The 26,069-nt window shown below is 38.8% G+C and overlaps 1 protein-coding gene across 6 annotated transcripts in view; it reads right to left on the reverse strand.

Moving 5' to 3' along the window:
* Window positions 1-652: 652 nt before the first annotated feature.
* Window positions 653-26,069, reverse strand: part of DENND4A (DENN domain containing 4A) — a 49,133-nt gene continuing 23,716 nt past the window's right edge. For 5 of the 6 annotated variants that reach the window (XM_059858696.1, XM_059858699.1, XM_059858697.1 and 2 more), the window contains 24 exons: window positions 25,668-25,812; window positions 24,938-25,113; window positions 24,368-24,468; window positions 22,869-23,087; window positions 22,479-22,624; window positions 19,250-19,383; window positions 18,256-18,391; window positions 17,519-17,725; window positions 17,302-17,430; window positions 16,888-17,032; window positions 14,903-15,022; window positions 13,293-13,433; window positions 11,326-12,413; window positions 10,339-10,549; window positions 9,477-9,571; window positions 8,493-8,668; window positions 8,225-8,371; window positions 7,559-7,769; window positions 7,062-7,316; window positions 6,435-6,552; window positions 6,253-6,279; window positions 5,615-5,777; window positions 4,701-4,765; window positions 653-4,475 (listed from right to left, as the gene is read on the reverse strand). In XM_059858696.1, coding sequence (XP_059714679.1) covers window positions 4,339-4,475; window positions 4,701-4,765; window positions 5,615-5,777; window positions 6,253-6,279; window positions 6,435-6,552; window positions 7,062-7,316; window positions 7,559-7,769; window positions 8,225-8,371; window positions 8,493-8,668; window positions 9,477-9,571; window positions 10,339-10,549; window positions 11,326-12,413; window positions 13,293-13,433; window positions 14,903-15,022; window positions 16,888-17,032; window positions 17,302-17,430; window positions 17,519-17,725; window positions 18,256-18,391; window positions 19,250-19,383; window positions 22,479-22,624; window positions 22,869-23,087; window positions 24,368-24,468; window positions 24,938-25,113; window positions 25,668-25,812 — 4,492 coding nt within the window. In that variant the 3' untranslated portion in view covers window positions 653-4,338. The remainder of the gene's footprint in view (window positions 4,476-4,700; window positions 4,766-5,614; window positions 5,778-6,252; window positions 6,280-6,434; window positions 6,553-7,061; window positions 7,317-7,558; window positions 7,770-8,224; window positions 8,372-8,492; window positions 8,669-9,476; window positions 9,572-10,338; window positions 10,550-11,325; window positions 12,414-13,292; window positions 13,434-14,902; window positions 15,023-16,887; window positions 17,033-17,301; window positions 17,431-17,518; window positions 17,726-18,255; window positions 18,392-19,249; window positions 19,384-22,478; window positions 22,625-22,868; window positions 23,088-24,367; window positions 24,469-24,937; window positions 25,114-25,667; window positions 25,813-26,069) is intronic. The other variant, XM_059858701.1, reaches the window with a different exon arrangement.

Consider the following 26,069-nt stretch of genomic DNA (forward strand, 5'->3'; position numbering starts at 1 on the left):
TCTTTAGGATCAGAACAGTATTAAAGGACCAATACTAAATAACACACACTTAGGCACGTATGGAAAGGCTGATACAATTTAGATGCATCAAATTTTCACTATGGCTGATCCTCTCAAGTTAAAGGAGCTGATTTTTACCACATAATATTTACTCATGATAGGAAATTTTCAGGAACATGCTCTAAATTAGTCAGTGAACTGCTCAAACTCCCTGAAGTCCATGAATTTTACTTCAATGGGAAGAGAATCAGACTGAGGTGGCTGGGCCTTTATGGAACTGCTCTACTTAAAATCCCTGTGTGGATTTTAAGCTCAGCAGAGAACTCCCTCAAACTGCACTGAGCTCCTTTCAGATCTGTACCTGATCTTGCAATGCAGTGCCTGAAATTCCCTTAAAGTGCCACTGGTACAGGTGTGATGTCACCTGAGTTTACATCTTGCTGCAAAAGGACTAAAAGGCTCAGGGGTTAGATCAGCACATTGCCTCTAATCTAAACCAAAGCCAGGAATCAAATACAACAAGGAGTTGAATGCTGGGGGTTTGTTTTCATCTTGACACTAATCTCCGACAGTTACAGATTATTTAACCACCACTAATTCCTCTTGTTAACACTGACTTCTACATAGACAAGATGAAAAAATGCCACTGACATCACCAAACCTGAGAGGTTTATTGTTAACACCTCATGGGAGCACAAAATGTGGTTAAAAGTTGCAGACATTTCTGTCACTCTAATCAATCTAATAAAATGTTAATGAAAATAACCAGAAAGATTTTAAGCTTTTTATTGACTCACTGTAAAACGTCTTTTTTTTGGGATGAGACAGGAAAAAAACCTTAGCATTGTGAACATTGACTTTGCATATTTTAAAGGAACTACAAACCAAAGCAAACATCCAACATACTGGTTTTTGGTAAATAAAATTTCAACATTACATATTTACAAATCTACAACCATTCATTTAAAAAGTGCTGCTTGCAGACTAACAAAGTACCATTTTTAAATCCCAGTAAGATAATATCCAGAAATACCCCTCTCTTATTACCATTTGCATCTCCCATTTGTTACACTAAGATTTTACATGCAGGAATTTTCTTTCTTGGGATACAAATAATTTAATTTGCCAGTGGAAGTAAAATTCATCAGGCTGTAACTGTACCAACAGCAAGACTTCTCAAATGGGACACAGCAGTGCCAGAGAAACAGCACAATTTCTATTCACATTTCAGTATTTAATCTCCAATAATTATTCCAGTGGAACCATAGGTAAAGCAAAATATATATTGCACTGCAAATGTAAAACCTTTGTTTCAGGTTTTGGACATAAGCCTTATTTAGTACACCAAAGGAGAAAATTCAGTTCATACAAAATTTTAAATTGAAAATATGTCTCAAATATTTTATTTATTCATCTTTGTGGTATTGGAAAATATAGTCAAATTGCTTTTCTAATAAAGAAAAATGAAATTTGAAAACTGTTTCAACACTGAATTGTATGATGCTCTAGAAATTATTGACCTCAGGATATGTTTGGAACATTGTGACTCGAATGAGGAAAATTTCCCACTAATAGTATGTTGTTATTCTGACTCTGTTTTTATATATTTCTACAGTGGACTGACTTGCAACAGACTTTATAAAACAATTCATTAAGTATAATGATTTCACCTGATGAGCTACTACATGATAGCATAATTTAAAAGCACACCCAAATTAACATTGGCAACGCTTGAGGAGAGCCACGCCGGGGATGCAGGGACATAGGGATTGTGTGAAGGCTGCACAGACAGCCCTGCTCCCAGGGCAGCATCCACTCCCTGACAGTGCTGGGGGATGTTGGAAAGAAGTAAAACTGGTTGGTTTACGTCTGAAGGCAGTTGGAAGTCCTTGCAAGGAGGCTGGGACTGGGATGGAGGAAGGGCCATGTGTGACAGTGCTGCCCCCACACCTGCACCGTGTGCTGGGGATGGGGACCGGGCTCGGCTCTTCGGCCACCCCGCAATGGGAGTGGGAAGCTGGGTCATAGCTCAGCCCCTGACACCCCATGGCAGCTCTGGAAAAAGCACTTGTTCTCTCTCCTTTCATGGCTTGAAGGTCCTACAGAACGGTGGCTGCCCCAGTGGCAAATGGGAAACAGAACTGCAGGGAGCTGGGAACACAACCTTCCCAGAGCACAGCCAGCTATGAGCTTAAGTACAGCAACTACTGGAGGCAAGATTTCCATGGTAATGCAGCATTCCTACAGTACAGAGCAGAGCAGCCATGCACACTAAGGGGTACTTACAGGGAATGTGTTCAAAAATAGCCTGTTTATTTCACAATAGTTCAGAGGAATGAAGAGGATCTCTACCTTGTACCTGGGTGAAAAAAGGAGCTTCATTTCATGCACAAGGATACTGTACAAGCATGGCAGTACAAAAAGAGCATCACAAATTGTTAAAATAAATTAACTGTGAAAGGTGTTGTAAGTGTAGCATTGCTAGCTCCACCTCAGGTGGGGGGGATACGTTCAAAAAGGTCAGCTACATAATTAGCAGCACATTAGAGAAAAGGCATTATCAGATGGAAGCTGTATCCAAGACTACACCCTGCAATTATCATCAGCACATACCTGCAACTCTACAGGTTTTAAATCCTTTCTTCTTAGGGCAGCTTCTTCTTACAACTTTACAGAGGTCTGGGAGGAGGTTACAGAGCTTCATAGCAGCATTACTTTTCATTTAAGCCTCTAAGGCTTGCTCTATTTCACTTAATGAAGTAAATGTGAGCTTTAAAGTTTATCACCTTTCTGCCTAAGTATTGCTGGTTTATTATACTTGCAAACTAAAGATGTTTTTAAAAACACCTCCTGGTAGGCAGACTGCAATATAAAATCTAATGTAACAGCTGAATATTTGGAAGTATTATAACAGCAACAATTAAAATTAGGAGTGGAAAATCATTAAGATTACTTAAAATAAAGCTATTTGTTAAAGCATGATTTAAATTTGTTTAGGGTGTTTTATACAGTTCGATATCTGTTTTCCCACCTCCATGCAAGACTTCTGATATTTTCCCTGTAGCCTACCTTCTGGTGAGGAGTTGCTATGTGACTGAGAGCACAGAACATTTTTTAAAGGTTTAGAACAAGAAAACACGAGGCAAAAGCCATGACTCCACCACAAGGACTAATATAGCAGTTTTCTTCAGAGAAAACAAAGTTGTTTTGCCTGTGAAATAGAGACAGAACATTCCAAGTATGTTTAACTAAGCACAATATGCCCCAGTAAGTTACAGTCCCTATAATTCCCTGTAGCAAGTTTGCTGGATGTATTTGAGTTAGCAGCTTTGGATGGGCATTATGTGGTGCTGTACTGAGTGCTTCAAACACAGCCAGCGAGACTCCGAGCGCTGCGTGTTCATGGAGAACTCACTGCAGGCTGGCATTTGCTCCAGGTCACATCTGCAATGAGGCCACACTAACAAATGCCAACAGCTGAGATGGGCTGATTCCATAACAAAATCCATAGGACTCTTCAATGTGGTTTCCCTTTCCTAGGGAGTGGGGAGGGAAGGGAACACAAGGGGAAGAGGAGATTTCTACAGAAGTGTTTCACAGAGACATCAGTGTATTTGTTAGAGTTTTGCAAAATTTACCATACCTTCCTTCTGATTGCTGTGGTAACACGTTTTCCAAGTGTGCATGAGAGAAATCCTGGATCTCCAGTACTGTCTACGTGAAGGTTAATTTTCTACTCTGCTTTAAAAACAAATCACTCTTCAAAAAGTAACTGGACAAGTTACTATAAATAGCAGTGTACTGCAAAAAAAATAAGCACTGTATTGCTTCTGCAGCAAGTCCATTTAAAATTCACTCCAGTAATTTAAAAAAATTAAAAAAATATCAACTTACTATAAACAATTTAAAATATGTATAATACAACTTTGTATGCTCTTCATAACATCATGAATATTCTATGTAAACAATAGATTCTGAAGAATTTCCTTCGCTCACATTAGTTTCAGTGCATTGTTTCTGTCCACCTGTTACTTAATCATTATTTTTTTTAAAGGGAGCTGTAATATGTTGTCCCAAGTCAGAGAACTGATTTTGTTTATAACCTGCCTCTCCACACACCGATTTGCAGAAAGGACAAGGGACAGGGAAATAATATTTGGCCCATTTTGCTCTCTGTCCATCTCCACAACCGCAGCCAGGCCGAATTTCCAGAGGCCTCGTGCCAGAGTCCGTCGCACGCACACTCCTGAACACTGAAGACTGAGATGTTCCTTGTGACTGAAGTGGTTATTTTACACAGAGATACGTCATAGATATCACCTCTTTAGCCAGGTACATTTAAAGATATGGTTCTCCAAAAATCTTTCTGCATTCCATCACTCCAGTGCTGGGTGGTCTGTCGCAGTTATGAGTGTTCTTCACTTGATTAGCGGTGAGACGATCATAGGCCATTTTGTACTCTCTGTCAAAAGCATCTGCAGCAAGGGAAAAACAACTTCAGATAGCAAGCTCAAAAACACCACCCAAATGCCACAACAGCTGCATTTATCAGCACAAAATATCTGTGAAGTCCTTTTTATTTGGCACTTACCACAGAGTGCCACACATCTAATCTACAGATTACTTTTTTTCTGGAAGCTGTACAACTAAGTTTGCATCATTTCATCATCTGTGTCATTTGAATAGTTGGCAGAACTCACCTATATCAATGTTATCTCTTCCCAGGGCAACAAGTGAAAGAAACAGTATTTCTCTGTAAAGGCTCCTGAAATGGTAAAAACCCCAATTTATCTACTGCGCTGACACAGCACAAAACAATCTCTATTAAAAACAGATTGAAGCATTTAAAGACAACTTATTAAAAAACAGGCATTTTGAACATAACTCCTGATTGTGCCTCCAAAATATTGTCATTTCTGAGCTCTGGGGAATGCCCTGGATTCCTCACACACGGGACATCACCCGTGGTAGGTCCCCTGGAAGTTGCACCAAGTGCATGCAGAGAGAAACACACACTTAAACACTCAACCAAATTCCACAAAATTTAACCTGGCAAGGAATTTGCTTTTCTGCATTTTCACATTAGCTCGAAAATGCAGGCAGACAAGCAAATAAACACCTTGTCAATGCTCCAGCTGTTGACAAGCCTGTTGTATATCCTAGTATAAATCAGTAAGTCCAGGCAAGAAATGAAAATTCACAGAATTAATGTTCACCAATTCCACTGCTAATGGAAAAATACCCCTGCCTAAATATGAGACACAACCTTTCTTAGCTCCTTTTCTGTACACTCTAGAAATAAAACCCCTACACTTATTTTAAAACACCTACTAATTTATAAATAACATTCAATACAAAATATACACAGATATACACGATCCCTAGTTCCCATTGTTCAGAGGTAAGAAGAAGAGGTGGCAGTAAAGGGGAAAAAAGTAAAAAATAGAAAAACTAAGTTTGTGGAAGTCACCATAAAAAATTTACCAGGGTGATAAATTTTGAAAACGCTGGTGAAAAACACTTTTTTTTTTAAACACACTAGGAAAATATAATTCACATTAATAAGTTGATTATTGCCCAACTCTGCTCCAGCTAGGCATGTTCGTGGTCTTACCTCTGTCTTTTAACATGTGGCCACTTGTTGAGCCTCTCCAGTATCTGACTCATTGGTCCATACACATCATTCATCTTAATGCTTTTCACCATACTCCTCAAGAGCTCCTGGTTAAAGGAGTCATCATCTTTTTGCAATAACTGGACCATTGGGTACTTCTGGGCTGAAAAACATTAGAAAGGCTGTAAGAATAAACTGATTCTTTGTGTAGCAAGTACAGAGTTGTTAAAAAAAGGCTACAGAATCTGAAAATATTGACATGTATGCAGTGAATAAAACATCAAGTCAAAAATTATCAATGTAGAACACAAAAAGCACATAAAAAAACTCAATGGATGCAATGGGCCATGAGCTATTTTCAGGTGTGTGATCCAATACCAGCAACAAAACTCTGAGTAAGCAAATTCTAAAAATAAGAACATGAGCTAAATGGATGATCAGATCAATGAAATGTATTCCCTCTCATTCCTCCCATCCCAGTAAAGAAAAAGCCACTGGCAATACCAGTCAATGATTTGAAACAGAAATGCTGGAAAACTAAAACTTGTTCAAACAGTTTACTGCTAAGCACAGAAGCAGCCTCCCTCCCAAAACAAGTCACCCAAACTGAGAATAGCAACACCAAGCTTAACACTCACTCTCAAACAAAAGAGTGCGATTTTGACCTGCAAGACAAAAAGCAGTATGATCAAAAATCAATATTGTAGCTTGTGTGAACTATCCACAAAGACATCTTTTCTCAACACACATGCTTCAGTTGCTCAAAATGAAAAACCAGTCTTAAAAAGTAGCACCAAAATCCACACGGAACAAAACTTACTCTGAGCATTCCACAGAATATACAGAGGCTGCCTCGGATCCTGATGCAATTTCATGTTGTCCCATAGCATCTGAATAAGAACATATTTACTGTCCTCTGACATACAGTTCCGTGGAATCTGAACAGGAGAATGCACAAAACCATTTTATTATGAAGTCATGACAAAAGATTTGTGTATTTAATCCCTATCTTCACATCTCTAGGTCTCATGGTAAAAAGCTTTGTTATTAAAACTACATACAGAAAGCTAAATCTTAATGAGATAACCAGCGACATGGCAAACAAGTGTTTTGCCTATTTTCTACTGTCCTAATATCTAGACTTCCTTTTTCTACTGCTTGGCTACTCAAATAGCAACAAAACTGACTAGCAACTTATCCTCCTTGCAACCGAGGATCACAAATTGCATTGGGATGAGTAAGAGCTGAACACTGGCCCCCCACAAGGACTGCTGAGCACATGTTCCAGTTTTGAATATCTTCCCTCAGCTGACATTCTTTACCAATTCAGGACTGGGCTCAGCACAGTGCGTGACACATTCCCAAGAGTTACTGAATCATGTAATGATTTCCTATATGGGAAAGCAGCCATTTCTCTTATGTCAGTGTTTCCCATCTGATCCCATACCTTGGAGTTCTTATTGCAGTGCTCCGAGGAAAGTATTAATCCTGGTAAGTTGCTGGGCAAGTCCAAGCGCCTGAAATACCACACCAAATTCCAGAACACGATGGGGTGATGATCTACAAAGTCTGCCACTGTTATTGCATGATCCCCTTCATTTTCAAGTAAGCTTTCAAGTTCTTTCCATACCACGAGAGGACTGAGGTAAGGAACCGTTATAGGATCAGGACTAGGCAAGCGCCATTCCAGGCCCAAGGAATCCTACAGGAACAGAGAAAAAATGCCATTAATTGTAACTAATGTAATGAATACAACTGTCTTACAAGGTCTTATAAATGCTTTTGTTTCCTATGACACACCAACATCTAAAAGCTACAAGTAGCATTAGTTTAAATAATACAACCTAGCATTTACTGCAATTGAGGAAGGTTAATGCTGTTACACATATCTCTAATCTATGGCAAACATGCAAAAATGCCTTTTAAGGTAGAAAAGCTACACACTGTTGGTCCTTGCAAAGTAGCAGGCAGGCTACCAGTAGGAACGATATGGCTGATCTTCTGGCTTTCCTTCTCGTCTTCTTCCAAAGGACCAAAAGTACTGATGCTCCTTGCTACAGGGTGACTTGTACATTCTGACCCAGAGGCATTTTGTCTTCTTCCTGGGGGGATCTGGATACTTCTGGCATAAACATTGTCATGTTGCTTAGATTTGCTAGAGGAGAGGAAAAAAAGAAGAAAAAAGAATCTCAGCTTTTTGTTTTACTCTGAGTGCTCCCACATGTACACAGACAGACAGAAATAAACTGGAAATAATGGACCTGACAGTTTGAATTCTGCCTTGTCAGTCACCACACTCATTCATGTTACAGTGCAGGTTTTATTCCCCCTTGCACTGATGAATAACACAAACATCCTCTAAAGAGTTTATAAAACTCGCAGAATTACAAATACCAACATGAATTTTTCTATTAGGGATGAAATGGTGCATATGAGGCAGAGAAAGCATGATGTGGGCAGCTGAGAGATAAGGGAGAGGCAGCAGAGAGATCCTCTCTCAAATCAATCTCTCCTCTTTAAAGAGCATAACAAATTTATTTCAGCTGATGAAAATACATGCATATGCACAGAGAAGCTGAGGAATTCCTAGGGCAGGAAATGCATGTTTACCTATTTGAATTGATATCCTCTTGGACAGACATCAGGGATGTAGTGAGGCCAACAGTGGCTGTGGTGTTACAGGGCTTCCCACTCTGATTGGAGAAAAGGGATGGGAACTGCATATTTTCTGTAGAAGGGCTGGACTTCAGAAAATACCTGCAGGGAAAGCAAAAGCTTAACATCATCCAAAAAAGCCCCCCAGGAAACCAAAATCCCAACCAAAACACTTCCCAATATGAGCATTTAAAACTGAAGAACATTCCAATGTTGTTATTACCGTCCAGGCCGCCGCAGATCTCGGATTTCTATGCTTAAAAAAGGCAGAAATAAATTGCCACAGAAGGGACACGTGGTATTGAGATTTGAATCATCTGCTGTCCAGCCTGCCATGATTTCTTCATCGTGAACCAAACAGTCACAAGTCCGACACCGAGAACAGCTCGAGATGAGGACCTGCACAGGGCAGGAACAGAACCCATTAGAATGTGTTCCCAAAGCTACTTTTGTGTCACAAGGCACTTAAAACTAGAGCCAAAATCTCTGCCCTCTGATGAATATTCCTCCCACTTGCATACAAGTTCATCCTCTAATTGCTTCTCAGATTAAAATCAACCAGCTTTAATAAGATTTAATTAATTATAGTCAGTTTAATAATATTTCTATTAACAATAACATGTTATCTGTAACCTGCAAGCATAAAAGTAAAGGAATATTTATGCAGCCACATAAATTATGGTTAGAATTAAAACACACTTTTGCAGTGACTGTCAGTATTATTGAAATGGGAAAAAAAAGATGCAAATGAACAGTCATTAACCTAAATCCAGTGGAGGGGGGAGACCAAAGAAGGTAATGAAGAGCCACCCAAAACAGCCTAACAGTGAAAAGAAAAGTGATCTTACTAGAAGTAACACCAAGAAATAGCCACTTCTCTCTTCTGTATTTTTAAACATCCAGTGCTACTTCAGACTTGGTATTTTCACTCTGAACAAATTTACCTCCACAAGGGATTTAGATGCCTGAATTCAATTGCATCCAATAGCAAATTCTTGAGAACTGAAGCTTAAAGGACCAAAAGATGTGACTGAAATAAAGACCTTTCTAGAGCAGGATTTGAAATTATATCTACTTTGTGACAGAAATATCCATCTGTCTTTCAGTGCTTTAGTTTGGATCTTTGAACTTCAGAGATACAGGTAATATTCATATTTAAAGACATGTGCTCCAAGTCCATCAATTAAATCAGTAAATGATCCTGTACCTCCATGGCGTAGTTCTGGAACACGCTGGTACTGCTGGTGCTGCAGGAAGACACCAGCTCTGATTTGTCAGGTAAAGGGAACTTGGAAAGAGAACCTGTTAACAGAAGAAACCCAAAGTACCAGTTATTCAGAAAATGCATTTTTAGCACCCTTTTTTTCTGCTCAAACAATACTGCAGTTATAATAAAATGTGTGATGGAAGATGCAACAAATGAGATACACTCCACAGTTCTGTACCAGTGTGAGGCTGCCATCTGCCCAGAACCAACCAAGGCAAAAATAAAAGCTACCAACAAACCATTTCCATATGTTCGCTTTTCTTTGTTAACAACAGTTGGTAGCTTGGAAACAAATTTTAAGTAATTCCTAGACACACCTTCTATATGGACAAAAGCTAGGGAATGACAAGAGGTGCTGTTTGTACCCCAAATGACATCAGAAAGTGATACAACAGTCATGATCAATTACCCAGCTCAGATTAGACAAAAAAGTCTACAGTCTGTCTGATAATCAGCTTCAACAGTGGCTTCTAGAAAATTTTAGCAATTTTTTAAAAAGTATTTTTACTACTTTTAGAAAACAGAACCAGACCAATGATGTTACCATTATAATGTTTTTATGGATCTTTTCTGGAGCTGTACAACTTACTTACGCAATTAAGGTGTTTACATGAATACTCAAGGACTCAAAGGGTTTCCCATTTGAGTAAGAGTTTTCAGGTGGAAAAAGAAAAATTTACTTCTTCCACAAAGAGGACTAATGACTAGGGTGATCCTAAACTGAGAATTATGAAAGAACAGCTTTTAAAACTGGAATGGTTTTGTTCAGACTGATCAATGTCATGCAAATGTTGTCTCTTACCACACTGGTCAAACTGCTTAGCTGAGCTATCATGGGAAGCTGAGCTTTCCAGGCTTGTCTTGCTGATGCTAATTCCCTTAATTTCTGATGTGGCATTCTCCTGAGGAGAAGCACTTTCAAAATCATTGCAGACATCTTCATCAGTGAGAGAAGTAGATTCTGAGTCCAGAGCACCAAGAGACGAAACACTTGCTCGGTCTGAATTTTGATCCTGAGAAAAGAAGTTCCAGTGAGAAAATGAAAGGAAAGCAAAATTTTTTCCCCCAAAAAGTGGCAGAGTTTGTCCCAGTAAATTCCAGGCATGACCCTCCCCTCCTAGGAGGATCACAGACCTGTATTCAGAACTGATGCTAGACAAGGCAAGTCCCTCTCTAGGTTAAACAGCTACACCAGGATTCTTTTTTAGAGATTCTCCTAACAAAAATAATTAAGTGAAATCATAACCTTTTTAATCCTATAATTTTTTCACCCCATTGCTATAAGAATTATCAGCAGCTGTAGGAATACATTAGGATGGACAAGACAAGTGTTATCTCCATTCCCAAGGACTGGGAACAAAAGTAGTTTTGGTTTGAATTGGTAGCAGCAAACAACATTCTAACAAATGACCTCGGATCAAAAATAGCTTGAAATTATTTTGGCAACCAATACAACCATATTACCCCTCATCCATAAGAGCAATAAAGACTTCAAACCAGTATTTGTTTATCTAAATATTTCTCCTTTAGGTTAAAGAAGGAAACCAAAGCAGTCTTGGTTCGGTCAACACACTTATGTTCTCCCATTAAATATATTCAGAACCACAGCTAGACTAAAATTTTATTCAGGATATTAAAATCAGGATTCTGGTAACACCAAACATGATTAAAACAACTTAATGTACACAGTCTACAATGACACGTCATGCAAGGGATTCATCACGTGAGTCAGTAATTAAACCTTTACAAAGTTTTTTCCTTAACTTATAAGTTATTAATCAAGATTTACCTTTGCAGATGCAGCATACATTGCAAATTTGGAGTACCACTTGCTTGCTTTCTCTGCAACCCCTTTTCCAGCAGAGAACATGCTGCTTTTCAGGACATCAAACTTGGGAGTCAGCAGCGTGTCCAAGTTGAACGATGGTGATGACACAAGTGTCAGCGCACTGGTTGTGTCCTGCTCCTTGGCTGGGCTGTTTGGGGAATAAGCTGGAGAAGACCAAAGCCTGTCCCTTGGCCTTTCTTCATGTTTTGTGTGGTAGCTCTTGGATTTGGTAAGGCTGGGTGGCCTTGGGGAGTTTGGGGGAAGGCTGGACCTCCTGCAAGGCTGGATTATGGTTGGGCTCCTTTTATTCGCATTTCTGTCATCAAAGGGTTTCTGCAGCTCAATGCTTGGGGCACGACTGGACAAAGGGCTGCTCATGTTGTTCATGTACATGACTATTTCTTCAGCTAAATCTCTTCTTGCAGATGGAGTAGAGACACTTCTGTCATCGTCATCCTCCTCCTCCTCTTTCTGCTGCTCCGTCTCAGCAACCAGCAGAGACAATGGATCAAATCCAGTTTCAACATCTGTTTTTTCAACTGGCTTTACTGGAAAGCTGCTCTTTCTTTGCAACCTTTTAGATTTTTCACTGGAAGTTTTCACTGCTGTAGGTGTTTCAGGTTCTCCATCCAGGTCTTCCAAATCAAAGATGACAGGAGACTCTGTTTTATCTGTAGAACTGCAATCAAAGGCTGCATCTTCATCGCTGGATTCTTTCTCCAGGCTTTCTCTCTTAGACTCTAAAGAGGAAGATCTGATATTAAGAGTTTTTGGTCTTATGCTTTTCTGTAATGCACTAGATAGAATTTTGGCATCAGCTCCCAGTTTTTCAACAATTTCTCCAGGGTTTGCTTCCTGGTTGATTCTGTTTATCATGAGTCCCACTAAGCCATCTCCACTCAGGTTCCGGTTCCTGCTTTCCCAGGGCATCTCCCTTAAGTCAGCTTCCACTGCACTTTTATGTCTCTTTCTTAAGGATTTGCTTTTTATAACTTCTGCTTCATTAGCATCCTCAAAAGATGATGTAAACAGCAATCCTACAGAACTCTCTGAAAATCAAAGGGAACAATGTGCTTTATTTGTTGCTGTACAAGAAAACTGAATGAAGTACAGAAGAATGCAAATTTGTCTCATCTTTCCAACACTTTACGACACAGAGATGGAATTCACTGTGTTGTGCTAGAGGTTGAAATATTGAGCTGACCATGGTCATAACTTTTAGGAAGGGACAGACAATAAAACAATTAAAAGGGAATAAAATCATACAATCTAAAGAGCATTTTGAGAGACATCATCAAATCTCAGCTGTATTTACTTCCCTCTTTTGGGGACATTACTCCAAGGTTTGAAAGCTAAGGATAGCACAGGTATCAAGGAAATTTCAAAAAAAAGCATCACTTTCTAACTTAATGATTTAGAAACAGAGCCAACAAAAGGAATTAATGTCAGAGAAATCTCCATTGTTTTGCCAAAGCATAAAGATGCAGACTTTAAAGTACATTACTAGATTTCAGGCATAGCTGACAGTATTATAATAACCAGAACTGACATTACTAAAGACTCATGAAAATGTCTGAAAGTGTCTTTTTAATTTTACTGCACAGAAACCCTTTGTCCATCCTGAAGGAATTAATTACTTGCTGGAGATTATAAGAAAAAACCCAAGATTTTGGTGGCTTGTAAGTAGATGTTAACTACAGCAAAGAACTGAACAAGCGAGAAGAAAATCTGGAAGTGCAGAATATTGCCATGCATCCTCCTGACACAGCATATGCTAACTCCAACCTAAACTCCCTCCCCTACTCTTCACCAGTCACTGCTATTACAGCAATAACATACTGCAAGTTTAGTGGACAACAGAACTTAGGAGCACTACTCAGAACTCCTTAGAACCAAACTGGATAGACGTGTACTTTCCCTGCACTCACCCCTGCTCCCCTCTGCCACGGTGCTGTCAATGGTGCCGTTGAGCCGCACGATGCTGGAAGTGGCTTTGTCATTCCTGGAGTTCTGGTAATTCAGTTTGGGCAGGCTGTCCCCACTCCCTTTTGTGCTCTCCACTTCAGACACTGCAGACAGCAAAGGACAGTTTTGTAAAATCCAATGAACATCCCTTAAATTCAAGTCCCAATAACCTACTGGACACCTCACAGAGGACTGAGTGGCACCTTGTTGCACCCATCCCATGAGGTACAGGCTGATCTCTGTCTGAGCAGAGGTTTTCACTATGGAAATTTAACCCCCAGCATTACTTCTGGAATGTTCCAAAAGCTAGAAGTTCCATAAGCTTTGCTGCACTGAGCCCAAAAGTCATTCCAAAATATCTTGTGGTTGTAAAGTTTAAGACCACCCTTGCTCACTTGCATAGAAGAGGTGTAAGAGTATTTTTCTCCTGCCTTTGCAAGAGCTCAGCTTCACACAGATCTCATTTCCCCCAGGACTACACAGGAGAAATGAAGTAAATGTGAATATTTAAATTCAACTCTTTCACATATGAAACAAAAATTTTATTGCAGGTGGCTGCCCAAAATAAAGAATTACTTCTCTAAAGGATTTCAGACAACTTTATTATTATCAAGCTGTTTTCAAAACTGCAAAATGTTTTAGCACATTGTATTATTATAGAGGGCTACATTTGTCTTAATTATTGCCAAAAGTAATAAATTAAGGAGAATTCATTTTCTGCATCCTCAAAAGCTTTATTAAACCTAAATAACTTGTCTGTAATCGTACATATATGTTCTCATGATCATGGGCAAGACAACTTTTCAAGAAAATTGAAGAAAAAAATACTAGTGCTGGAAGGAAGATTGTGGTAAAAACACTGAACTTATCTAATTCCGTATTTCCTCAGACTTTTGTATCACTTAATAATGGGATAGTTAACCCAAATAGTAGGAGAAAGCCCACTGAAAAATTTAAACAACTATATTATTAGGGGAACTTTTACTAAGAAGGGTATTTTCCATGAATATACATGGGAATCTGTAGTGCTCATACCATTTTACTACACAATCTGTCTTCTGTGTACTTGCATGAAGTTGATGCTGCTCAACTGCAGTTGAAGGAAACAAGAGCAGCAGATGCAAAACCTGAAGAAATTCTGATACATCTCCCAAACTTTGAGAATTCCAGGGAGCTGGGTAATTTATACTTCTCAGACTTGCAAAATTTCAGCTGCTCTCCTATTACAGGATTTATAAAGAAACCAGACTGGTAGAAAATGCTTTTCTGCAGATTATGCCTATGAGGCAATTTCATTTTTTTTAAAAGACAAAAACATTAGCCTATAATTATCATTAAGCCTTTATGCTCCCATTATCTCTGATTTGAAATAGGAGAGAAAAAAGAACTGTAATTTTCAAGTGAAACCATTAGACATCCAGAAAATTACATTTAGAGAAAGAACTTCAGGCAGTGGCATAAACTGGCATTATCACACTCACTCACTGTGAGGAATCAGCTGCCCCACTTAGCTTTTGCTGGAATCCTTATTTATCCCCAATGAACCAGATATCTGTGTTCACAAGATACGTACAAGAACTGGAGTCACTCTCTCTCTTGTCCTCCTCTTGTTCTTGGATGTCTTGAAGACAAGTTTTCCCTTGCTTGGCTTCTTCTTTAAGTGATGTGTTATTGGCAGAGTCTGAAAGTCCCCCTATCAGTGCAGGGCAATATCAGAATAAAGACAGTTATGGCATTTAATAGCATGACATTGTTCAGGGGAATAAATTGAATACCAACAGTAATTCAAAGGCCTCTTATCAAGAACATTGCAATTAACAGCGAACATTTTACCACCAAATTAAAAAAAAAAGAGAAAGGATTGGCTTATTATAGTATAAACATTGAAGTGATGCTTTAGAGGATGAAATTCAAGGGGTAATGGGCAACATTTCTTTTTAAATACTGAAGTAAAGCACTGTTTGACTTGAATTCTGTTGTCTGGTTATTTGATCAAAAGGTCACGTCTTTTCAAGAACTCCAAGAGGCATCTAAACATGGTTTCATTTTAGTGTACAATGTTTCTCAGAAACATTAATGTTAACAGAGATGTTAATGCATGTGATTCACATGGTTTTCTCTGGAAAGTAAAAAGATTTAAACAATGCAGTAGCAAACATGAGTTTGTCCACAAAAACAGATTAAAATGAAAATAACCACCATCACTCCAAAACCCCCTGCAAGCATTCAAGCCACTTAACTGGTCATTCTCAAGCCAAAACACTGCCCAGGTGTAATTAATACGGTCCCTCTCCAGGATCAAGAGGGTCCAACATAATTAAAAATTTCTTTCCCTCTTTTCCCTAAAGAGGCTGCACTGAATGGCTACAGACAGGGTAAAAATCTTGTTGCTATGGTAAAGATAAGAAAATGTTCTGGAATTTATGGGAGTTTTTTGGATTTCCTGAGGAGTCAGCACACATTCCAGCTGTGAGGTTTCATGCAAAGTAATCTTAAAATCAGATGATGTCAAAAGCAAATGCTATTAATTATATAAGTGACAGTTATTTCATTAAGGATTATTTACACTTCCTTAGTTTACACAGTCTGAGTTGCAACCAACATTGCTAAGCTCTTGTAGAGTGCTTTGCATGGCTGGCTTTCAACGAAGTGGTTTATCAGGAAACTCAGCTCCATGAAGAACAGGAAGAAATAAAGCAAAATTGTTCAAGGCCATCCATAAGGTTAATGAGAGAGCCAGAAACAGGACTAGAGTCTCTGGGTCCAGAGAAATAATCTAGCCATAAGGCCATCATATAGGTTGTTTGTCAGGGCAAAGATTTATTTGTACACATTTGGAATTACAAAACAGCCCTGGATGGAAGGACTTTGAAAGCTGAGTCAGATGACCCACATACATTTATAAAAGTATGTTGTAAAGGTCTCCCAAGGTCAGCCTGCCCTACACTAAACTGCATTGCTGCTACTATACAATGTACTATTGTGCTTTACTACCAGGAAGTTATAAATGCCATGGAAAGTAGTACCTTTAAAAAAATATCAGTTACAGGCATGGCCACATGACCATTTGATGCTCATATTATCTAAGTTTTCACTGGAAAGAAAAGGAAAGAACCCCCAAAATTTACAGCCTCACATGATTTACTTATATTCTAGATAAAAACAAACATGATCATTGCAGGTGGTATGCAAAACCTGCAACCAGTACTGCAAACTCATGGACTAGCTCTAGTTGCCTCCCAGCTAACATAAAAAAAAGGGGGAAAATTAAAAAAGACAAGGCTGGACAAAAATTTCTGCCAATTATAAGACTAGTTATTAGATGGACTAACAAATTTCAGTTTCCTATTTTGTCTCTATCTCAAATAGCTGATATAAGAAGTGAATAGGAGACTATTTAAGATTCAAAGGCAAAGGAGACCACTTTTTAAAATTATGCAGGAACTATTGCTTTTTCTTCCTCTAAAGCAGTTTTATCAAGCTCACAAAAGAAAGATTTTTGAAATAAATTTCCTCATCAGCATGAAAATAAAAACCAGAAGGATGTGAATACTCTACCAGGAACAGATGTATGTGCAGTGCTTGCTGGTAGCTTTTTCAATGCTTTTTTAAACTGTGCTATTCCTAAGACAACATTACGTATTTTCATCCAGAGGAAATAGCCACCTCGATTGCTTGAAGGCCAGGTGCTTTCCAAAACAGCCTATTTTGGAAATATCAAAATCAAGTAGTCATCTTCAGGAACAGTGAGGTGTGAAAACAGAAGCTTAAATTTCAGACTGAATTACATTGGCAGTAATAGAGCAGATTTCTAAACCTACAGAACCAAAACCCACAAAATGATTCTGTCTTGTGTTTCTTCAACTTACAAGAAATGACAGAATCACACCTGAACTGCTCTGTTATTTTTCTCCCTTCTATTTGCCTGGATCAAAATGCATTTTTGTCCCCCCCATCCTCTTTCAAACATACCTTGTTGTAGTAGCCATAGGTGATGGCATTGGGGTCGATGCCAGCCTTCTGCATCTCGAAGAGCACGCGCACTGCCAGCACGGGCTGCCCGTACTGCCCGCACAGCTGCATCAGCACCCTGTAGCACACCTGCAAACACACACCTGTGAGCTCTGGGCTCCCAACCCTGCTCACCCTTAACCCCACGGGCTCCTTCTGGAGCTGGGGGCTCTTTTACCTCGTCAGGTGGATCTATTTTTTTGGTGTGCATTTTCTGTAGCACATCATAGGCAGTTCTCAGAGCCCTGACTTTGGAGTGGCAGACTTTCACATAGGCAGGGAGGCAGATGAACCAAAGGCCGTAGCAGTGACGGAGCAAACACCTGGACCACATCTGGGGGATGGAGGAGTACTTCTTTGCAATTTTGTGGGCAGATTTAATTTCCTAGAAAGAAACAAAGATTATTTGTATCTACATCACACAAAGCTACATGTTAAAAACTGAACATGCACCATTATATCTATGGAAACTGCAACAGTAATATTAACAATAGAATAAAGTGGGAAGGAATATGAAAGCAGTGAGAGTGATACCAAAAACAGTCACTGTGCAATATTCCACTGCTCAACTCCTGCATTTCTTAAATCCCTATTACTTTCAAAGTTGGAGTCCCTCAAGGTCCTGGGCAGTGAAAAGCAATCAAGAAGTGGACGTGGAAAACTCATGGAGAACAGTGTGTAGAAAGGGGAAGGGACAGGGACGGCACAGCAAGCAACAACCTGTACAGGGGCCCTTGTATGATGCAGGCAAGAAGCACATCCAAAGAACAATTAACACAGTGACTTTACAGTCACCAGATCAGTGAAGAACTGAAGAACCATCAGTCTGCAGGCACAGCCAGCCAGGCTTCACAGCCAAACTCAAGCTGTCCCCCCTTCCAGAGCACCTCACACTCCAAGAACACCAGCAAGTACCTGCTTAGTTCTTCTGAACATTGGTGATGGGCTGTTGGGGCTACTGGCTTTTGAGGACAGTTTGTTATTTGGTGCTCTGAGAAATCCTTCAGGTTGTTCAAACAATTCTAGCTTTAATACTGGAAATCCATTATAGCTGTAAGAGAAATGTGTCAATTCTGGTAAGTCAGCTCCAAAGCAAATACGTCACACAATAGCAAAGGAAATCAACTACACACTTGCACCAGTAGCTTCCCAGGAAATAAACACAAAAGTAAACCTTTAATGACATCACTGACAAAAGTGGCTCACTAATCCCTCAGCATGGGTTCATATGCTTGCACAAACAGACTCAACCTGTTATTCAGGTTAGCAATTTAAACTGATAAATGTACTTACTGTCATAACATTTTCTTTAATTAATGTGTCAAATGCATTAGTATTGATTCCAGTTAATAAAATAAAATTATCTCTGTGGCTTAGTCCCCAGTGAGCATCACATGACTGAAGCTTATGAAGATCAAGAGGAACAATATCAAACTATCTAAAAGATTAAATCAGATTAGATATGGAAATATTTCTCAGAATTAATGAAGGAACCAACAAACTCTTCTGACATAATTACCAAATTAGTAACCCTAGTCTTCAGCGATTCTTTGACATGTACTCTCTCTCTCCAAAGATTATTTGCAGTTTGTATCAGTAATAGCAGAAGGACAAATAAGGATGACTGGATCCACTAATCTCAACTTTAAGCTTAAAAGGTGTTAACAGCTAGCACAATGTAATGTGATCACTACCAGCTTTATTAATTATTATTGTTTCTGTGTGCACACACACAAAATTAAAATTCTAAGGAACTGGCACAACAGCCATTTCACACACACCTTTAACTTGAGCAACATAAAGGGACAGGAAAAATCTGTACTTCCTGACTCTCACAAGAACCTAGAAATTAAACTCTACAAGGGCAGCTGTTAGGATTGGCTGGCATCCTGCTGTGTCCTTAGGCTACCTGTATTGCAGAGGGTGCTCTTCCCCATTTGGCAGATGAGGGATCTCAGGGGGTGTTATGAAAACTGTGTGCTCACTCTTGTAGGACTCATCCAGCTCTATAAGTCGTGTTTCCCCAGTTTTGTCCATATCTACCTGGAGGAGGAAGTTAAAAGAAAAAGTAGTTACCAGGGGCATTGTATTTTCTGCTGTTAACAGCTGTATGATCAACAGGAGAGAGTCTGCATTAGCTTCAAAGAACAGCACTTTAAATGAAAGGACACCTTGCAAAGTTAAAATGACAATAATAAGTGTTGCATTGGTTTTGTGAACTTCACCCCAACCCAACAATGAGTGTTTAATGTATAGTCTGAATTGCCTGTTTTCAGGTAAGTATTTTAAAGACTACGTAGAGATTAAGCCTTCTGAATACAACTATTTCTAAAACTATGTTTCCAACTTCAGCAGTAACTCGATATCTTATTTTTACATTTAAAAATAAATTTTTTCCCCTCTTTTAACCACTGAAAACAATACCAAGCTTTATCAAATTGTCTGATGCATACAGAAGGTACTACCAGCACCATCCACAACTGCAGTCACCTACACAGCACTTAATGTCTTGACAGTTTACAGAGACTGCAGAAATACACATGCACTGCAAGAGAATGGAATATAAATGTGTAACCTTACTGAAGTTTAAGGGAGATAGGCACAGCTTTGTTTTTCTAATTTAAATTACTTAAATGGTTTAAATGGCAACCAAAAAACAACCAAATGGTAGAATACTTCAAAGAAATGAATAAGCAACCTGTGGAACCCAAGAATGTGTGTTTTTTATGCCATAAGAATTTGGCAACAGAGAGTTAATGTAAAAAGAAGCATATTCCACAGCTCTCTCCCTCCAGTGAGGTGCAAATATATCAAGTAGTTTCAGTAAAATTCTTGAATATTTAAAGTTTGATAAACATACAAAGAGGTGTCCTTAATTACACATTTTGCTGCATGAGACAGATGGAAAGCATTAGCAAATTGAACCAGCCAAGTAGCAAGAACATATGGCTCCTGAGAAGCAGCAGTAAACGAAACCTTACTTGCAATTTAAATACTTCTAAGGATGTAAAAATCCCACAGCTACAAGTTTTACCAGTGAAATATAATAAAGCCAGTAGCTTAAATGTGTGTCGAATTGAGGTGATTTTTGAGTTCCTGGAAAAATGAAAACTTGTGAGACAATTACACTGTATCTTTCAGTTGACAAAATGGGTAATCAATTACAATCTGCTGCTGCTGTCTAGGACCATATAACATAGAAGAGATTACTCTTCATCTTCAACTATTCTCACAAATTATTTAAGACAGGGCTTAGTTGATATTTTATAGATAACTAATTTCACAGTACATAAAATTTGTCTCAAGGCAGTAATCTGTAACTACCCATAAGAAAGCACTGTATCACCTTTCTACTCATGACATCACTCTCTCATCCAAAACCCTGTCAGGTACTGGTTCACCTAATAAAAAGTTAAATATAAATATTGGCTTTACTGGAACAATTCAATTTTGATATCTGGTCTTGGCTACAGCTCGAGTTGGAACAGCAGTCCTTGCTCTACTTCCACATTTTGACTCTGTATGTTATTGGTAAGAACAATATCAGAAATTAGGAGAAATCAGGGAGGAGAAGCAGGAAAGAGATGAGGCAAATATATCACTGTTCAAAGAAATCCCACATGGGAACCTGCTCCCTCAGTCAGTGAATATCCAATTTCACAAGCAATTCTACAGCCATAGCAAATCCTAAAATCATTGCAATGCCAGTGCCTCAGTTTGCCCACTGTCATCCCTGGCACAGAAGCAGCTGTCCAACTAATAAACCTGAATAAAATCCTCACTGCCAGTAATGGAAGTTGGAGAAGTGTATGTGCCTTCTGGAAAATCTGCTCTCACTGAACTGTCATGAGCATTTTTATAGTGGAAAGAAGCTGTCCAGGGCATCAAGTAGCAAAATACCTGGCACTAGGACAGACAAGTCTCTGTTTCAGCTGTACAAATGGCTACTTAACCTTTTCTAAAAGGTGAAAGCTCCAACAGCTCCACAGATTATGTGCAGTCTCACAATGACATCAGCAACCTAAGCATGACTTTTTTGAAAGAGACGTCTGAGTTCCCAGACAAGATAACTTTAGTTTAGGGCATCAAATCCAGCACCCTCATAAACCATTATATAAAATGAAACACATCAGATAGAATTTGACACTTACACAGTCATTGCATTCTGAATAAACATCCTTTTTAACATCAGCCTGAGAACTAAACTGCAGCACAGAGGAAACCGAGTGCTGCTCAGCAGTTCAGTCACTGGGGTCTATTTCTGTCCAGGAGAGCTCCTGTTTCATGCACAAATTGGCACATGGCAAAGCGAGCACTACTTGTTGAAGGGTTTCTAACAGAGCTATGGGATTGACTCAACATTACAGAAATGTTTGCAATTAATTCAATTTACGAGCCATGAATACCTGCAAGTCATGCTATAGAACTGGGAAGCAGAGTTTTGAAAACTGTTACTACTAAAATATTGAGACAAGCAAAAGCCAGAAAGAGCATTAAATATTATACCATGCTTTTCTATTTTGTCTCAAACTTCACTGTTTTCAGACTTCTTTTCAAAATAGTTCCTCTTAGCTCTTCTGCACTTCCACAGAAAAAAGTCATAAACAGGAACTGTAAATAGCAGTTATCAGTCTTCAGTATTAATTCCCATGGAACAAACAGCAGGTGACCTACTTTCCAGGAAATCCCAGAAAACTGCACCCTGCTTTAGCAGCAGTGTCCCAGAACAGAGTGGTACAGGTAGCCAATAAGATGACAACAAGGTGTAGAATTTCTTATAACATCCACAGAAATAGGGATGTAAGATTCTGGGTTTCAGTTCAGTTCAGTCCTCCTTTTTGCACTTCTTACAACAAGCTAATATTTCAGAAGTTTACATACCAGTGAAAATTAGCACCTCTAAATTGTTCTCATGATGTTTTATTTACATTCAAGAATTTGAAGCAAAAAATGGAACGCAGCCCAACAAAAAAAGGAAAACGGAAGGCTACAATGATGAGAAAATAGGAAAATAAAAGCAAAAACAAACTTGCATTCCAAATACTTTCTGGCAGATAAAGTAGACAACAGAAGCTGTCTACTTTATCTTGAACTTGAAGCAGAAGTTAAACACTGCATGCACACCAAGACCTGCTTACTTTATCCACACAGTCATCAAAGAAGGCAAGGCTGGCATCCTTGTCACTGACAAAAGAACATTCCTCAATGAAACGAATGAACATCTGGGTTTTGGTCATCAGGGTGTAGAACTTCTGATGGGAACGGTCTCTGCTCTTCAGGAACCCTGCAAAGTGCAATCAGCAGCACTGTCAGAATGCCCAGAAGGGAAAGCCCTCACCAGAACTCACTGCTGGTTCTACTTATGTGCAAAAAGCTTCCTGTAATCTTTGCCACTAGTGTGCAATTTTGTCTGCACTTACATTTCCTCCACCATTTGCAACACTAACATGCCAATGTTTTATTCTGCAGATAAAAGAGAATATAAAATAATAAACTAATACACACAAAGCAAGTTTATAACTTTTCACCTTGTAGTTCAAAGAGAGAACTTGCATCTGTGGCTGTTTCAGAGGGTGCCTCCGTTATTGGCCTGAGGTAAGACCTGTAACCTTTTAGGATTGAAGCCATGAAACAGAGAAATGCTTCCTGGATCTCCAAATCTAACAGATGCAATTTCTTCCCAGAATTAAAATCGTAATCATTCATTGCCAATTCCATTAATGCATCTTCTCTTGGTCGCTGTTGCACTGTGAACAGAACAACATTATAGTGTTTTACTTTCCTTTTCCCCTCAATACTGGCCAAAAATATTCTCTTTAACTTACTAGATTCAGTGATTACTCCATTATGTTTGAAATAGGTTAAAATATACCCAAATTCACTCAGGACATGAGACAGTGGATTCAGCTTGACCTTCTGTACCTCATGTATCTGTGGATAACACCAAAAGCAGGATGCTCTGGCCTGGTCAGCACAGGAGCTACTACAGTACCAGAGACCAGTGTGGACAGAGCTTTAAAAAGCCCTCAAAGAAAACTGTTTGTAAAACCATGAGAAAATTTTGACAGGAACTGATTTAAGCAGCATATTTTCAGGACAAACACATGGATGAGATGTTTGTTTTTTGTTCAATCATGCCCTTAATTTCAAAAAGCAGACAATGCACATTAAATACTGACATACACAGAAAATCACCACTTAGAGGCAAAGTGGAGCCATTGAAACACAACACTGCAAAATGCTGCTCCTGACAAAATGTGGCTCTAGCAAAACCTATATTCTTTAATTAAGCACATGCATCAACATTTTAAAGCCATCAGAACTCTAGCTGAGATTTCACTGCTAAACACAGAGTTTGGTAACATTCTAATAATGTCTCAGGAAAGTGAAAGGATGGTTTTGTCACTGTCTTTCCACATCATATAATTATAGCCAACCTTACTTCGATATCACTTTTAAGCAACCTACTCTGTAATAAGATTTAAGTTCACTACCAATCTATTTTTACATGCAGAACATAAGATTTAGAATTTTTTCTAAAATGCCCTTGCAGAAAAATGTATCAAAATTCTGAAGCAGCAGATAATTTTCACCACCCATCAGCTACACACTTCTTTGTGCAGCACATCCCAATAAACTTCTGTTTCTGTATGTTCTAATCAGGACACAAATTCTTGTGAGCTCAACAGCCAGTATTGTGTAAACAGCCTTTAAAAAAAAGTGCTTTGTTTTAATGAATTTAATTAAAACCACCCCTATCCAGATCTTTTTTTTTTATTGTATGAGGCTAACATTAATAGGAAGGGATATCTATTAAGTACTGCCTTTATATATATGTGAAGTCTCCTCTGTCCCAGAACCCCCCACATAGTTTCTAATCTCTGGATTTAGAGCACAGATTTTCCCATTCTGTAAAAATAAATGTTTGGTGGAACTGATAAATGTAGCTAATTAAAAGTTCCAAAGTTATCTGTTTTTGTGGCACACTGTGCCCAGTGTAAAGCTTACTATGTACTTTCCCACTCACATTCTGCCAGTTGCTGATATAAAGTATTCAAAGTGTTCATCAGATTTTTACAAGGTTTCTTTGGTAGGATCTTCCATGCAATAGCTTTCTTGTCTCCAGTTCTGGAAAGGAAAAAAAAAGCATTCACTGGAATGTGTTCAGAGGTTGTTCCATCACACCAGAGAAGGAGGTTTCACTCCATTAAAACTGGACTGAGAAGGATTGCAAACCAACTAACAAAGTCAAAATTGATTTACTGTGTGGAGATCTGATCTGAGCCATCCAACCAATGCCCCATATTTCAGGGTGATGATTACACTGCCACACTCTTCAGCACTGAAATCACTCCAGTTACAACTCACCAGAGATGGATTAATGGCATTAAGGCACCTGTTATTGCACCAGCAACCACCACTCATGCCATGTTCTGAGCTCTAATTACTTAAATTGGCATGTACAGAAGGAAAAGAAATTGAAAGAAAAACTAAAATACCCCTCCAAGTTTTGCCAAAAAAGCCAGCTTTTGCTTTTGAAAACAGGAAGCAAAAAAAAAAAATTAACAGAGAAGAAAAACTGCTGATGAAAACTTACTGAGAAATTGTGTTGGTATCCAGGTCCACACAGCTGACATCGGGTGGGGGGTCATAGAGATCAAAGTATCTGGAATCAATTCCCACTATGAATGGGCACGGGGCACTCAGCACATCTGCCAGTGCCAAGGGACAGAGAGGAATATATGGGCAAGGCCAGTGGAAGGGAAATATCATCTTGGAAAACATGCAGAGACAAAACCACAGGTTAAACATGTGCAGTACAGCCTATGCAGGAATAAACCACATGTCACTAACTTCAAAATTATTTACCATGGCAGATGGCTATTACTGAGAATCTAGATTTAGATTATTAATTAGAAACCTCACTAATTTCTCTAAAATTCATTTTGTAGGAAAAAACTCTTCAGAATCACAGATTGCACATAGAGGCAGCAAACAACGCCTGGTGATGACAGGCAGGGGAAAATCATGCATTTAAAATTCCATAGGAATAGATACAGTGCTAGTTGGGAAAATCAGGAACTCTTATTTAATGCACTGTGATGATCAAACACTTATTTACAATATTTACACAAAGAATCAACAATTTATCCTCTATCTTCATAGGATATCATTACAACAGTAATTTTTCTCTCTAATGATCTTTATTTTAATTCTTTTTTTTAAGCAACCTTTAAGCTTAACAGCACTAATACTAAATCTAGATTTTATCTCAGAAGAATTCTTTCTGCCCTTTTACAGGTGTATGACTAAAAGCTGGTACTTACAGAGACCAATGCCTCTGTCACACTCGTGAGGACAGAAGGTCGCAATGAGTGGATGAGGATTTTATGTTCTGTCACAGCAAACACCAACAGAGTTACTGCATTTTCAGGTCCTAAATTCTGAAGTAGTGTAGAAAACTTGCCACCACTGTTACAGGACATAAACACACCGGTGAGTTACAAGGGACAGTAAAAAAAAGAAATGTTTGATAATAAAATAAATGGAAATCTGCAAATCTTCCTTTTAGAGAAGATTACTTGGTAGAATACTTGGCACACTTCACTGTCCAGTGAGGAATGGTTATTTCCCAACAGTAACCATGATTCCTTGAGACTTGACTCAGTCTAGACTATTTTCAGGACACAGGCATGACAATTTTTCTTTCTGAGAAGCAATTTACAGGG

The sequence above is a fragment of the Haemorhous mexicanus genome, chromosome 13, assembly GCF_027477595.1.
Source record: "Haemorhous mexicanus isolate bHaeMex1 chromosome 13, bHaeMex1.pri, whole genome shotgun sequence".
Lineage (NCBI taxonomy): Eukaryota > Metazoa > Chordata > Aves > Passeriformes > Fringillidae > Haemorhous > Haemorhous mexicanus.